Here is a 17,058-nt window from a genome sequence, read left to right on the forward strand (position 1 = left end):
TGTTCAGTTTGAATCCTCTAATACCCATGGTGATCACTGAACTTCGACATTAAAAGTGCAAGCACCACAGGAGATAAAACTGAAACAAGAGAATGATGCAATAATTTCAAAAGGTGACAAGTGTATCTGATTAAAAACGATTAGAGGCAGAGACGTTTGGGATGTCTCTTTGTCTCCTTGTGTCTCTTTTCTTTTCTTTTTCCATGAATACTTACACTCTCAGGGATAGTTGGCAGTCCATTGATATCCGGGGCGATGAAGTAAGAGTGCTGCGAAAACACAAACATGCGGGAGAAAGAAAAAGGAAGGTCACAAGTGAAGCATACCACTCACACAGAAGAGAATGAGGGGAAGAGGGGGGGAAAGGCCGTTCACTTTGTTCTATGATTTATGGCTCATCTTCAGCTCTGTCTATATGAATTGCTGAGCTGGTGTCTGAACTGTGGCAATGCTTTTATCAGGCCTACAGAACAGAGAAAGCTCAATAGCAGCTCAGTTCCCTGTAGACACAGACTGGGGTGATGTCTCCGGTGGAAAACTGAGTCTTTATTTAAGCATTAAAAAGGCTTGTGGAGCACCAAGACACAGACAAAAGTATATGTGCACATGTGCGCATGCATCCACACAGACACACACTCGTGCACGCACACACAGGTTGTTTAGAGGATCACAGGGCTGCCTGTCTCACTTTGGGAGAGCAGGGCAGGTTCACTGTTCAGATCAAAGGGGCCTGAGAGAGGTGCTGTTTGGAGACAGGTAGACAAACCACCAACTGAAACCCACTATCATTGTCTCTCACACACTCTCTCCTGTATCCCTAGTACACCTGTGTTTCTCTAGGTCTTCACTCGACCATCTGTTGCAGGTCTTCACTTAAATCCACTGTAGTGTGTACTGCAGCTTCTCTCACACTGCGAACACAGTATTTATAGTAAAATATTACAATTTATTCATCTGTGCAGGGTCCACACTTGTGACTACTATTGACTTGTTATGCAAATTGTTGAACAAATAATGTCAGGCAGACACATAGTAAGCATTTGCCTCTGTAGCAGGAAGAACAACATCCAACTTCTTAGAGTTGGTTGTAAAAAGGCATTGCATTCATGACCTAAGCCTGAGTAGGCAACAGTGTTTTCCAGTTTATCTGAGTGCACATGAATGCACCTCTGGGGCAAACTTTTCAGTCAATATGCATTTAATAGAAAAATATCTTATTTAAAAACATATTCAAAATCCTGGCCAAATAAATCCTATAAATAGAACATAACTTGGCAGTTACACATTGCATCAAAAACAACATGATTAAGAGTATACAAACAAGGAGAGCCATTCAAAATCAGCATCACCGAAAGTAACACCACCAATAGAGAAAGATGTCTCTGATTATAGAGACAAGAGACCACAAGAGAAGAGAGAGAGCCCATCACAGTCAGAGAGAAAACAAAAGTACATGAAAAAATCCATGACAAAGTTGAAAAAAAAACAAAAAAAACGTGACTTCAGTTTGTGCCATTTTGAACAATGCTGGGTTAACCTTAACCCATGACTTTATTTAGCTAACTTTTAGCAACATTTTCCAATAACTAAAATATTAGACATGGGCATGTCATTACATAAAGTGCTGCTGATTAGTATTGTTCTGATGCCTGGCACCAGGAAATTTCTACCGACTGCTAAAAATTCTGTTAGCACCACTAAAAAGCCTGATGCTAATTAGTCTTAAGTGACAGTCTTTGAGCCAATAAATCACTAACAGACTGTAATAATAAAATAAAGGAAAAAGAAATGGCAGCACATAACCACATTACTTTTTGACTGTGGTTGACATTGGAACGTTTAGTTTCATTTTAATGTAAAACAAACTAAAATATTTCACTCCCTAAGTGAATGTGTATTAAGTGTGAAAAATGTGAAAACAATTAACATGAGTAAACAATTGTCATATTCCCAGAGGAAGGTCATTGTTGTAGTCGAATGAAGCTTAGAGGAGATAAATATGCAGCACAAACAAACACTAAACTGGAACCAACATCCAAGGCTTTGTCTTTTGAGTTTTTTCCTGGTTAAAGGATACATGTGCATGAGCAAAAATTTGTTGACTCCTACGCGCCCTTCTTTATGGTAAGTGAATTTGAATTCAATTATTAAAGCCATACTTCATGCATTATTTAAAAAGCCACAATTACAACTTAATCTACAAAATAATCTACAAAAAACAAATAAACTATAATTTTTTACATGGCAATTTAAAGAAGTTGGCTGGAACATTTGCATTTAGGGGGTAGGAAAAGGCCTGAATATGCATGCAATGTAAGAATCTGTTAAAATTGAGCATAAGTTCTCTTCCATCCCTTTTCCAGCTAAATACACAAATTTAACATTTATTATGTTAAAAAAAAATTCAGCCAACCCATTGCTCTATTTACAAGGTGGTTTTTGCTTGAAAGCGAGACAGAAACAAAACTGCCAGGTTTTTCTGCCCTGGAGTAAGGCATAGCTGGAAAAGTAAGAAGTACTTAATGTTCTTAATTTGTTTATTCTGATGACAATTACTGTGTCTTGGGTAAATTTTGTGTGCTGTGCTACAGAATTTTCTTCTTAGGGGAATACTGCTCAATTTGTGATTGATCAGTATCAATCGGCTGAAAAGCAGAGGTAGGCTAGTTAGCATTACAGCTAGTGGTTCTCAGTGAGACCACTAATGCTACTTTGCAAATAATCACAAAATTTATTACACACAAACAGCCACACAAGATACTAGATGGCTAAACAGGTAATGAACATTAGTGATTAGATAAATGGATTTCACTATATTAAACAAACACTGAATTGTTGAATAGTTACTAATAGAAAAAATGCTAGTGAAATAAAGTTTGCCTGAAAATTTAAATGATTAATACTTTAACTGAAGACAGGCTTTTACTGCAAAACCCACACAAACTGCCAGTGGAATATTTCTTACAGCTTTTTCCTGAAACACTCACTATGTTTTTTAATTGTTTCAAAATAAAAGCATCTCTCTAGCAGCAACTGTAGTAATATGAATGGATGAATATGTGAATATGTGTGGACAGAAAGTATTGTTAAAAATCTTTGTTTCATACTACTTCAGTCAGTCATCTTTGCTAAACCTATTCATAAACCCACTCAGCAGAAGACAAGAAACATGAAAATTAAAATTACATGAGCCAAACAAGTAAATTGTGATAAAACATCAGGGACTTTGGGAAACAGATTAAAAGCTAAGGAGACCCCCTGTAAATACCATACATACAGTAAAGTATACAGTACATTAAAAAATCTCTCTGCATCTCTGTTTGTCTTTTCCTTCCTCTGTCTGCTAAACAAGGTTTCCTTCCCTGTTGGTCTACAAATTCATGGCACTGTGATAATCACAAGCCGTGCTCCTCAACTCAACCCAGGCTTTCATTGGCTGTTTGCTTGCTTATCTGCTTTTTTCTTGTTCTTTCGAAGACATGTTTATATAAAAACATTGAAAGTGGGTTAACTGGAAAGGCATCAAGGAGATTTTTTGAGCACAATTGCCTTTGCTTTAAACATAAAGAGAGAGAGAAAAAAAAAAACTTTTGATATTCAGAGAGAGAATATAGCAGAGTGGAATGGCATTAATCATTTACAAAGTTTGATTGTTTTCCAGAGGAGAAGAAACATACACCAAGGCCCAGGATAGTTTGTTTTTGTTATATTTAAAAAGATAGCGCAGCTTATTTGGCCAAATTGGAAAGCTGTGGCTCCCATGCGATTAGTACAGCAGCGGTTTCATATTTCACAGCAGCCTCCTTCCCTCCTCCCATTTCTGCTGCTCACTCATTCCCCTCCACTCACCGGCTCCTTGCTTCGCCGATCTCTCAGTACTTGCCCAGTGGCAATATACAACTGCTCATTCTTGCACAATGAGAGAGGGAGAGAGAGCAAAACAGGGTTCACACATGAAAGGGGACAATGATCCTTCTTCTTGGCTGCCATGATAAAACAAAAACCTCTCTTTTAGGGAATAATTCTGCTTCATCAATTAAATATCAAACTAGTGGCTTCTACAGAAAAGAGATGAAGCTATCACCTCTGTTCTCCGGGGCTTCTTTTCCAATGAAGCTCCGAGATTCAGATGAAAAGGTTTTGTTCACATAGAGAGCTGATAAAAAAAAACTGACACAAAGAAAAAAAAATCACAAGGAATCTTAATTGACCTTGTTAACCTTCATCGAGATATATTGATTACCTCATATTAGTCTTGTTACGTTGTATATTCATCTGTGTAATTAGATGCATATCCTTCTGAGACTTATGCCACTGCAAAGACCCAGAGTTGCTTGTTTAATTGGTTCAAAAAAAAGAGCGGCAGTCCTCAAGGACAAAGGCTAACACTGAAACTCTTTGGATCCCATTATGGTGTGGAGTCTAAGACACTCAAAAATAGAGATATTAGTGAACAAAATACCATTTTAGCAGTCCCACTGAAAACCATTACATTCTACTTATGTAGGCCAGGTTTACGGGAGCGAAAACTGTTTAAGAGTGAGTGTTTTATGTATGAGCTAGAAACACACGGGGAGAGATTGTGTCAGAGTTAACACAAACACGGGCTGACTTTGAGGGACCTGGGATCACTAAGCCATTTCAGTTTTTGATAAGCAGGAGACATGACGAGTTGTGAAAGGACCCTTCAAATTTAAACATGTCCAGCTCGGGCTTATCACACACAAAACCTGTTAGCGCCACTTCTTGTTTCCAAACAGAGTGTCAGTCTTGGGCCCTCTGCGTCTCTCTGTTCCTACCTTAACCTCTCCTGCTCTCCACTTTCTGTCTGCTCATTTATCTCCTCCATTTCAACCTCTTTCCTTTTGTCGATCTCTCCCTGTCTGCCCTATTTTCTTTTTTGTCTGTTTTCATGCCATCTTTGTCTCCTCCTCTCGTCTTCGTGTCAATTTCATTTTACTTCTCATTATTCCTCCCTCTTTGTCTCTGCTTTTTTCTATCGCACATTCTACACTTTGGCGTCTTTCGCTCTACTTTTAACTACTTCAGCCAACTGTTATCATCTCCTCCTCTTCTCTACAGTCTTCCTCCTGATGCAACACACTACTAGAGTAACCTACCTGGCCATCTCTCAGTCTTTCTGTGTCTACTCTCAGCTGTCTTGCCTCTGATAAGGGGGAATATAAGATCTATACCCACCACACTCAGGTTGACTGGCGTGAAGGGCTTTGGCACAGGCAGATCATAGAGAGAATTCAGCATGTCATTCAAGTCATTTTCCTGGGGGAGAGAAACAAACAACAAAAGAAAGAAAAAACATAAACATAGGACACATGAATTTTATTTACTTATGTTGTTGATGTCAGGAGTTATGTGTCAATCTTAGCAACAGTGTTAGGATGGCTGCTGCTGCAGACCAGAGGGCAATCCTGCAGCGAGGCCTGAAGGGTTCCAAAACATCCGACTGACATATGTTTAACGAGCAATGGTGAGGTTAAAAGACGGCTGAGCGTGGGGCTGCAGACGCTTATTATCCAGCCGCGTTGATTTACGGCCCGAGAGCGGCCTGTCAGTAATTAAGCAGGGGTCTACGCTCTAAATACAGGGGCTTTAAGAAGCCGTCAGAGAGCTAGCTTGACCACAGAACAGGCCCCGAGATTATTCTTCAAGCATTTATGAGCTCCACGACAAGACTGCTATTTACACTCTCGGGCCACTAGCTGGAAAACTGAGGGAGACAAAACTTTGCAACTTGTACTTAAACTAAGCTAACTACCGTGAACACAGAGGTCGGGCATTGTTTGTTTTTGCTTCTTTTTCTGTTGACCTCTCAGAGAACTTTGTTTTGGTTTTGGCTACAAGCTGTTGCTTGTTTGAGGAAATGTGCATGAGTGTGTGTGTGTATATGTATGTGCATGTGCGAGCCAGAGAGAAAACAGAAACTCAAGAAGAATGGGCGGCTATATACAGTAAAAAGAAGAGGCAAGGGTTGAGGGGGAGGGGGTGTCGGGGTGTGCGCAATCGAACTGCCTCCTGTCATGAGAGGCTCAATGCTCACACGCATGGTCAGCAACACGGCCTGGGGAAACAGTTCATTTACCCCTCGCCTTAAACCCTCATCGCTCTTCTGTCTTCCCTTGTCTGTCAACATCTCCCTCTCGCCTGGAACGGACAGCGGGGTAAATAGAAACCAAATCATGCACACTAACACTTCAGTCACCCAGGATTTCCAGCAATCTTTCCGTCTCTCTCTCTTCCTCACCCTTTCCCCGCACACAAACTGTCCTATTCTGCTCGCCTCTCTTCATATATCAGATTATCCTGCTGAATTTCTTTCAGTCACAGAAACGTGTGTGTATGTTTGTGTGATTGTCTACTTAAGCAAGACTCTTTAGTCCTGATCAGTGCTCTCTGAGGGTCTCTGAGGGAAGCAGTGACTACATGACAATTGAAAGCGGTCCCAAAGCTCCCTGCCTCTCTCCCTAGCTCTGTCTCCCTCCTTCCTTCTTCCTCTCTCTTCAGTCTAAACATGGGAACATCACCTACACCCTCTGCGCTAGACGCTGCACATCTCCCCTGTTTGTTGCATATTTTACATTTCCCCTCCCTTTGCTAGTACAATGCAGCGAATAGTCAGGGGAAAAGACTTTTGTGAAATGCAAGTGTTTGTGTGTATGTATGTGTGTGTGTGAGAATGTATGTGTTTTTTTCTTAACGATTTGTTTTCCAGTAAATCATCAGGAATAACTTCCAGTGTCAGATCAGCGTTTGGTCTGTGAAATGTCAACATTGTTGCTGCTAACAACAGGAGCCAAGTCAAGCCCAAGACGGCGAACAAAACTTGCACACAAAAGACAACATGCAGTATGCAGAGGAAGAACAGAATGGAGGGAAATCTCATACCACAGTGCAGTTTCAACAACACAAAGCTGGGTGTTGGTTTCTCAGTCAAATCATACTACCATGTCTTATTATCATATTATGTATGTATGTACATAAAATTCTAAATGATATGTAAGCAGTAAGAGTCCAAAAGATACCTTTACCTGATGTTTCATTAGGTAGTCTGCCAGAGTATTTAGCAGCTTGTAGTAGATTTCAAACCATGGTAGATAACTGGAAGAGACAGAAACAAAGGTATATATTAACATTTTGTATACAATAAACATATAGGATGTGCTGAATCAAAGCACATTGTTGTGTACTTTTGTACATATGTATCACTGAGTCTTTGTTCCTGGTGGATATACAATTACAACAAATGCAGAGGGTGTTTTGTGTGTCATAAATCTATTTTTGTCACAATGTCTATAAATAATTTCGCTCTCTGGCCACTGCAAAGCATCAACAGCATTAAGTCTGTAAGTCTTGCAATATTATTAGATGTACGCACCAGCTAATGTCAGTGACCTATGGCTTAATGTATACAGGACATTGAAAATGGATTGTGTTCCCAGTTAGAGCTGCTCCAAAGCGCAGAGTCATTGTTACACTGAAAAAAAAACAGTGAATGCTATCTAGTCCTTATTATGACATTCTTCGTACCCAGGGCTCTCCGCATGCTATGAATTCCTGTCATGTCTGCTCTTTAAGCCAATAGGAAGGGAGGGTAGGAGGAAAAAAAAAAACAATAGATTTTAGATTCTTTAGAAAAAAACAAAACACCATAGCTTTCATGTGATGCGGAGGGATACTATGGTTTACAAGCATGCTGCTCCCAGATGCACAGGCTTAACAAAAATGCAGCCCAAGATGCCTTCTGCCCCCCTCCCTTCGCCACCTCCTCCTCTTGCCCCTCTCTGTGCTTCTTTTTATGTCCTTCACATATAAAAAAAACCTTAGCCTTATGTAATTAATGTAAAATAAATAAATTCATTAACAAGCTCAAAATAATTTATACTGCAGTGTTTGTGTTAAAGCTAATCAGTAAGTACACCCACCATAAGCTAAAAGCATCTGCAGCATGGCTTCCTTTACAAAGTTGACATATTCTTGGCCAAGTCGACTTGCTGTCTTGGTGGAAGATGGCCAACATTTTCTTTTGGCATAAAAGCTGTGAGGGCTCAGTTCATTTAATTTTATGTAATCAAATAATAACAACATGGTGTCCTATCAAGGTATTGAATTTTTATTTAGTTTGGGGTTTTAACATGCAGTTTTGAACACTGCATGAATAATGATTCTGGATAAGGACTTCTTAGCATTGGGATGAAATAAACAGAAACTCCCATTAATGTTTCATTAATTTGCCTGGATGCAAGGGTTGAAAAATAAATTAGTGGCCAAATGAGCCAGTCAATCAAAAGTGGACTCTTATTTGTTAACGTCATTACAGTCTTAAATACAAGTCATTAAAACTGTAAATTCATTCAAATTAAAATCTGACAAGCAGCTAAAATCTGCATTTCCATGGTTATATAATAATACATTTGTAAATGTGGAGTTTTGAGTGTGTGAGTTTATAAGCCAAACAAGTCCTGCTCAGGCAGTTGGCTGGAGACCGAGGAGTTTCCAGGGCATGGGTCACTGGCTGCTCTGTAGACTGGAATTAACAGACAACAAGAAAACAATAAAGTGAACCTAATGCAAATTTTCATATCGCTAAATCCGCAAGGGGCCAATGACAGGCCGGGTTCCCGGAGAAGTGCAGCCAAGCGCACCAATCAGAGGGGCTGAGTGACCATTAGTCTGAAACAATCAACCTCTTAACATGCCAATATTTTGACGTCCGCATGAAGATTTACCGCAATCAGGTCACACTCGCAGGAGAAACTGAATCAAACATGCATATGTTAATTCACATGCTGACCGGATATCAACCTGAAGACCTATTTCTGCCACGTCAAACAACATATTCTGCATATGGGGTCATTTTACATTTAACCATTAGACAAAAAGTTCAGTCTGATATAATGACTAATGGGGAGAGAACAAAGGCTTTGTATTATCTGCCTCCTGTACGCCTCACATTTAAAAAGCCAGGCTTCTGGACATTAATCCTTCATTTTTCACAGTTGAAGGGGATGTAAATAGGACAACTCTCGCTGTCAGAGCAGCCATCAGGCCTCACAGATCTCACAGTCATTACACTCCTACACCAAGGTGCTGTAAATCCTTTGTTTTAGAGGAAAATGCATGATCACCGGTGAAGGCAGCCAACCTCCAAATTATCAATATTCTTCTAACAGTTCCCTACAATAGGTAATGGAGTTTTATGCTTTATTCAAATGAAAGAGAATGAATATAACTTAAAGATGTATTGTTTTGTTCTACTTACCCCCCCCCCCCCAACCCCCACCCCACCCCCACCCCAGTGCTGCTCTCTCTGTTGATGCAAAGTTAAAGTTTGGAAAGCTTAGAGAGATACTCCTACTCGTCACAGTTCATTGCTCAGATCTGTTTGTGCTTAGCAAATCCTCCGATAGAGAGAAGCATCCATCACTGGAGTGCTCAGTGCGTGGGGGCCCCGCAATCTCTCCTGCCATTTTAAACACATGTCTTCTCAAAGTGCCATGTACTCAAAGAATGAACCAGTTAATCTGCAGCCCACTCACAGCCCGTCGTGCTCTCCATCCTCAGACTCAGACCACCTAACAGCACAGAAATATCTAACAGAAGACAGGGCCATGGAAGTGCCTTTGGAACTTATAATTATGCTATTATGGACAGGAGCGCATGCAAACCAATGTGGCTGAAATAAGTCTTTCAAAATTAGTTCTCACAAGGATTGTATACATATCCACAATGAAAATCTAGAGTGAAATGAAACTTACCATTCACAAAATCTCCAAATACTGTGGACACTCACACATTATGCCTATAAAGCTCAGTACTTAGTTGTTTGATGAAACCTTAATACTGGAGCACTAATTTCAGCCCTTTTTGCCACCATAAAGAACCAGTTAGGTGTTAAGTATGACTTTTACTCCAGCTCCTGAGATGAGTCTTAAATTTCCTTTAATGCACAGGAACCTGTAATCGTAAGTCATCTTACACTTTGTAGACGGCTCAGTGGAAGATTTCATTACACCTTTACTTTCTCGGGTCAAGGGTTAAGTACAGAGAAGGAAGTGTCCTCCGGCAAACCCAATAAGTGACCACTAACCAGAGCAATGCAGTCTCTAAAATGTATCTTAAAGTCTCAGCCATTAAATAAAACAGAGGAAATGTATATATTTCATCTCTGAATTACTCACATGTTCAACAGAGAATCCTTAAAAATGAGAGAGACACAGAATAATAATAAATAATAACAGTATAAAACACAGCAAGTTATAATTCTGTGTTTTTGTATGTTTTTTTTTTCCCTTGGACGTTCTGCTTGGCCCTTTTGGCCCTGGCTTTAGCAATGAGACTATAAAGGGCTATACACATAAAACTGTCCTACTCATTAAGGCACTTCCTCCCGTAAGCAGAGGTGACAATTTTATGGTCCCAGCACTTCAACAATCACACAGACGCAAACAGTTTTAATTACTTTTATTTTATATCCACAGGAAATGATAGATTCAATTAATATAAACTAGTGGGTCTTACGTGCTTTAGATTTTAAACGGACAAATTTTAACAAATAATTCTTTAAGATAAACAACTGATAATCTGTATTTTTGCCGTTCCTCTATGGTTACAAAATTTTTAATAGAAGCAATCTGTTTTAATTTCTTTAATAATGTCTTGCAGAACTAATATGTTGGCATAAAGGCAGCTTGTCTTTATAAACAAAGAAAATAAACTTTTGACTAAGAACCTTGAGCACAGGAACTTAATTTACACATTTCTCACATTTCTTCAGTGAGATATCTAAAATGCTTTTTATGCTTTGACTATTGACTATTTTCACTTATCTTTTCCCTCACTTCTTTATCTTTTTCCTACACAGTGGGCTGTTTAAGATTGGAAAAGGGAAAGATCACGGTTAAAATTAAAAATAAAAAAAAAAAAGAAATAAAAACGCAAATGGGGAGCACACAAACAATTTTAAATTAAAAAACAACTTTCTGTACGTTATTTTATTATAAATGAAGCAAGCCATGCAAACTACTCAGAATGCATAATGAATTTTATACATCATATGTCAAATGAATTAGCATGTCTAACTCAGCGAGAGGGACAGGGGAGCCTCTGCTAATTGGCAGCGAAGCTTCATGCATAATTATGGGCCAAGCGTCTTTGCTGTCGCACTGTGGCAGTAGCCGAATAACGAGGAGAAAAGAGAGAGAGGGAGGAAGAGAGAGAGAGAGAGAAAGAGACAGAGAGAGACAGAGAGAGAGAGAGAAAAGAAACACAAAGGCCATGGAAGCTGGCCGGGAAGGGTGGGTGGTGTGGGGAGGAGGGACACCGTTCTTCACAGCAGCTCATCAGGGCAGCGACAAACCCACGACTGTCCATCAACAGCCACACACACACACACACACACACACACACACCACACACACACACACATACAGAAGCGAAAGCAGCACTTAGAGGAGTGCTGCTTTACACTGAGTTAAAGAAAAGCCTTTGTGCTCCCTTTTACAGTTTGTTGTTTGTTAAATTGCTTAATACAGTAATTAAAAATGGATTTATTTTGTACATTTTCCTCAGTTTATTCTTAAGTGCATAAGCCTGTCCACTGAGATTAGTAAAGGAGTGCTCTTTCTTTGTAATGGTAAGGTAATTACATCTGTAAAAACATTGTGTCAACATGCAATTACATGGGAATTAAATGATAATAGCCTTTGTTGGAGAGTAATTATGTGAAGAAAATGTAATTTCCCTGGGTTTTGTGTTCTCATTTATGGAGCCTGTGATATGATAAATTCACCTATGAAATATCAAAAAATGGCTAAACTTTTGGATAATTATAGGCACATCACTAACATATTTGTGTGGGCAGATGAGAATATAAATTTGTTATTCTGGCATAGTGCAGCTCAGTGTGAAGTGTGAGAATGAATGAAAATGTTTTCTCAAAAATCTGTGTTCACTTCTAAGATCTGGTAAATTAATTTTTTTCATCACACTTGAGACATTCAGATTTCTAAAAAAAAAAAAAAAAAATGGTTCTTACAGTGATCCATAGATAATTTGAAAAAGGGCAGAACAGACCAAGTCTTGGTTATTTGAACGAGTAAATAAAGACACTGGTGTTTGAACAAGGCTTATTTCACATATTCCCTTGATTCTGATTCAGGAAGTAAAATGTGAAAGGCTGACTTTAAATGTTTGGATTTGTGAAGTGCAGAATTGCTTTTAGGACATCCAGTTGTCTCTAATCTGACATTTATTTAATTTATGGAAGTTGAAGGAATAGGTTTATTCTTTTAGAAACAGACTGCAGAGAGACTCTGCACTACACTGGAAGGACACGATTTTGACTGAAGAATACAAAATGCATACATGTACCCTAAAGTATTAATTTCACAAAAGAGTAAAACAAGATTAAGAGACGTGAGCGTGTGTGTGTGTGTGTGTGTGTGTGTGTGTGTGTTGGTGCTACCTGAGCAGACATATGCAGACCCGGCAGCCTTGAGTGAGTCGACAGAAACCAAACCTCTGTTTGCTGTCAATGTCCGTCAGCACAAAGGTGAAATTCTGTCCCACCTGACTCTGGGAAACCCTGGGATCAGACACAAGGGGACACACACACATACTCAGAGATAACCAAACTACATAAGGACTTAACAATCAACTGAATACAATAGGTTGGAATAAATCTGTGAAATCTTGTAAATTTAGAATACAATACATCAAAACACAATTTGGTCTGGCTAGATCAGAAACAAACTCACAGTGGAGTCTCACCATGAGCTAAATCTCAAGTCAAGATCCAAATCTGATGTCACATATATCCAGTATAGCTGCTTGAAAAACTGGTAAAAAAAAAAAGAAAAAAAAAAAGCTTTTCTGACCCCAAGGTAAATTCCAGAGAAACTCAGTACATCCCTACACCACTAGATGGCAGCAGCTCAGCTTCAGTAAAAGTCCTCCCCTTCCACCCTCCCTCTCTCTGTCTGTCTTTACAATGGGAATTTTAACATGTCATTTTCCATGCTGAAAACAAGAGCCCGGTACTTTTCAGAGAGCTGCTGGCCTGACTGGACCTATATTATTTAGAGAGAAACACACTTCCTTATATTCTGAATACTTTCACACACATGCACTCATAAACATGCAACAGTGCATGGCATATCAAGTGGGCTGGTCACTGATGACCTCATCATTACCATTAACATGTGCCCTCGCCAGCACAGCATTTACATTTTTGGGGATATTTTGCTGTGTTGGTTTTTTTTCTAGAAAATGCAGCAAAATTTTGTTAGGGTTTAAAATCAGAAATGCCACTCATTCATCATCATTAAACTTCGACAGTGAATAGTCATGTGATAGCATCAATGCGTGATGATAATTTTACAGATCATAACACAAGTGTGTGATGCACAACACACAAATCATCTTGTTTCCTTTTTTAAATGCATATGTGTCTGTAAGTGGGAGGAGAGATAGGTGTACATAATTGTATGTGCATGTGTGTGCGAGTCTGTGTGCTATGGGAGGGAGGTGAAAGTGAGCCACTGTGCTAAAAAAACAGGGAAGCAGAGGGAGAGGAATCGTACCTTTCCACGTCAAAGGGAAAGCAGAACTTTGGTATCGTCTGAAGGACCTCCTGAGAAACCAGAACAGAGAGAGACACATACACACACACACACACTTTTAGAGAAACACACATCACAAGGAAAACAAATAATAACTGTGTATTTCAATATAAAGATCTCTCAGGCTTCTGCTAAGTGGGTGCTATCAACTGGCTGAACAAAATGAGGATTAATGTTAAACGCTGCTGATAGCAATCTGACAAAGTATTCACATCCCAAACACTGAAGCCTAAATGCACTTAATCCAAATGAATGGGCAATATAAACCACTTGATTTGGCAGAACAGAGTGGAAAGGCTCCCCTTTTTTTCAAGGATGGGGAGGGATCCTCGATCCACAGCTTGAATAATTAGCAGTTAATAAGTTCATCGATTATCGGGTGCCAAAAGGAGATGAAAAGATGAAGGAAGAGCGAGAACGAAAGAGAGAAAGAGGGAGAGAGAGAGAGAGGGGGGACACACAACACCAAGGCTATGGTGGCAGATTGTAGTGACAATGGGCTAAGCAGCTCTGAGGGGTTAAGAGGTAAACGAGGGGGGGGCAAGCCTTTAGGGCTTTACCTCCCAACACCTCCCTTGTGGGTTGGGGGGGGGGTCTGCATGCTCTTGAAGCGAGGTGGGAGGGGAGGGGGAATGGGGGGGGGGCACCTTTCCACCAGTGGCATATGGATTTAGACAGGGAGCAGGAACAGAGCGGAGCACCATATGGGTGAGCCACTCCAGACTAGCCACACATCCACCGAGCACCGGGTCCTCGCTCTGTCTGTCTGTCGCTCTGTCTCCTCGTCTCTCTCTGGCTGTTAACCTGGCCCAGAATAGGCGCCAGGCACCAGGTCCTTTTTGCCGTCTGTCTTTCTGTTACCTCTCTCTCAGTCCTGGCCAGGCTCTGCCAAACTCACAGACTAATCCTGGGGAAGGGGTAGCTCTCTGCTATGCTCTGGCCTCTCTAGCTGTCTCATCCTTTCTCTTTCGTTTGCCTGCCAAGCTCGGCCACTGAGCCCAAGGTCTGTCTCTTCTCTCTAACTGGAGATGTCCGAGCTGAGAGTGATGCTGCTGCTCCACTATCTCTCTGTCTATCCCTCTCTCTCTCTGCCTCCCCCAGAGACTGATCTGGACGACAGGTTGGGTGTCTGCTGCTGCTGCCTACTGTTGCTAGGACCTCGCCGTGGGGAGCAGTCACTGATTCCCCCTGCCCCTCCTTATCAAAACTTAAAGCTGCCACCCCACCACAACACAACCATCGCAACAACAGACAAGCAAGCAACTGCAACAATGAGCTATGACAGAAGAGGGTGGGGTGGGGTGGGGGGGTGTGTGATTTATGTGAGTGTCTGCCTGCTTCAAGGACTTTGTGAATTCAACGTGAGAGGCTGGATGGTTAAGCATGTACATTTGTATGTGTTTGTGTGTATATGTGTACCCGTGTGTGGGTGGCTGGCTGAGTTTGACTCGGCTATATGTTTGTGTGTGCATGTTCCCACATATGGAGGGTATGGGAGGGGCGAGGAGGCAAGGCAGGGTGGGTGGGTGGGAAGTGGTTGTTTTTACTTATCAGGATCTGTGATAAAATTGAGAACTCAACAAAGACAGAGGGCTCGGTGGCAGAGGAGGTCTCTGTCTCTGCTCTGTGTGTCTGTGTGTGTGTGTGTGTGTGTGTGTGTGTGTGTGTGTGTGTGTGTGTGTGTGACTGTGTCTTGGCGTGTGCGGCTGTAAAACTGTCACACACATCAGAGCTGCCATCGCTGTATGCGTTTGCTACTATTATTAACCACTATGTACGCACACCAATATGTTCCAGAGAGCCCTCCCTGGCGCACTGCATATGGCACACAAACCCAAACAGACACACACACGCACACACACACATGCACACATGCGCACACACACACGCACACAGGCAGTCGTTTTCCCTACAAATAAAAACATTTGACTTGCCAGATTTGAGAGTTGTCACAGCCCCGCCCACATCAGGTATCCGTGTTTGAGTGACAGTCGAGGGGCTGCAGAGACTCTGATCTCATACAGGACCAATGGGAGATGGTGTGTTTGAATGTGTGTATAATGTGTCATAGAAACAACAGACATGTTCTATATATATATATATATATATATATATATATATATATATATATATAAACACTTAAACACCATACACATCAGAACCTTGGGTATACTGACACCATACAGTATATGGACATTTTTAATCTACTGTCTTTAGCCATTAAAGAGATTTGACGGCTGAGCCCTGTGGGACAGATGCTGAAGCTGCAAATTATTTTCTTCATCGATTCATCTGTTGACTATTTCCTCCATTAAACAATTAAATCAATCAATTAAAATTCATCAGGGCTTGAGATGGCATTTTAAAATTTGTTAGATATTCAATTAGCAATTATATAAAACAGATTCTCACATGTGAGAAAGCAGAAGCAGTGAATGCATGGCATATGTGCTTCAAAAGTCAGAGTAGCTGCTGGTTAACTTCCAATAGACTTACTGATCAATAGCCTGATAATTTCATCTTAAATATATTTACATTAATATGACAACCACTCCTCTTTTGTAAGGATGGGAGTGAGTGGAACTTTGTTATTTAATCACTAAATGTTATGTTGACTGTACATACTGTAGAAAATCAATACAAACTCTGAAGGGAAGTTGCTGATGAGCAAACACACCCCAAAACAAAACCTGACTACTGTAATGTAAAAGCTTTGGTCTTATGTTTTGGTCATGTTGGTTTTTGAGATATTCCTCTCTAAAATTTCTGACTCCACCCAAACACAAAAGGGTCAAACAGAACTAAATTTAGCACAGAATTGAAAAAATGACGTTTTATTAGCGAGTCTGTCTTTCTGGAATCTCCATCACTCCACAGCCTTCACTGTCAAAAGTTTTCATTGGGTCTATTCCTCTGGCAGAAAATGGTTCCACATACGAAGAGACCACAGAGACTAATAGCTCAAAACAAAAAGAAAAGAAAAGGAAAAAAGATACCTCAAAATCTGGGCAAATAAAACCAAAATGATCTGCATGGCTATATCCAGTACCACTAGAGGTAAGTGAGCAAATATGTTTTTTGGTAATTTGGATGAATCAACCCTTTATACTGAGCTCAACAGTGTTTCTTTTCCAACACCTCTTTCAGTTCAAACCAAAAAATAGAGCACTTGTATGTGATATGCAACTCCCAATCTTTCTTTTTTTTTCCTCATCTGTCAGTCTATTTTCTGTTTCCAACATGATACCTGTTTTACCGGTAACTCTTACGCATATGAAGCTCTGTTTCCGCTTCCCTCTCTCCATGACTGGGCCCTATACCGTGGGGATATCTAAACAGGAATGGCACAAAGGGGGTGTTCTTCCGCAGTTTCTTAGTACAGTAAGGACCCCACCACCTCCACTGTTACCACACACACACA

At 40.4% G+C, this 17,058-nt stretch overlaps 1 protein-coding gene across 6 annotated transcripts in view; it reads right to left on the minus strand.

Moving 5' to 3' along the window:
- Positions 1–17,058, minus strand: part of dennd1b (DENN/MADD domain containing 1B) — a 102,826-nt gene that overhangs the window by 50,482 nt on the left and 35,286 nt on the right. For 3 of the 6 annotated variants that reach the window (XM_018695390.2, XM_018695381.2, XM_018695372.2), the window contains exons 4-9: positions 13,599–13,648; positions 12,482–12,601; positions 7,041–7,116; positions 5,200–5,280; positions 3,850–3,909; positions 216–269 (exon numbers count right to left, since the gene is read on the minus strand). In XM_018695390.2, the coding sequence (XP_018550906.1) occupies positions 216–269; positions 3,850–3,909; positions 5,200–5,280; positions 7,041–7,116; positions 12,482–12,601; positions 13,599–13,648 (441 nt within the window). The remainder of the gene's footprint in view (positions 1–215; positions 270–3,849; positions 3,910–5,199; positions 5,281–7,040; positions 7,117–12,481; positions 12,602–13,598; positions 13,649–17,058) is intronic. The other 3 variants (XM_018695396.2, XM_018695404.2, XM_018695411.2) reach the window with 3 other exon arrangements.

The sequence above is a fragment of the Lates calcarifer genome, linkage group LG17, assembly GCF_001640805.2.
Source record: "Lates calcarifer isolate ASB-BC8 linkage group LG17, TLL_Latcal_v3, whole genome shotgun sequence".
NCBI lineage: Eukaryota > Metazoa > Chordata > Actinopteri > Centropomidae > Lates > Lates calcarifer.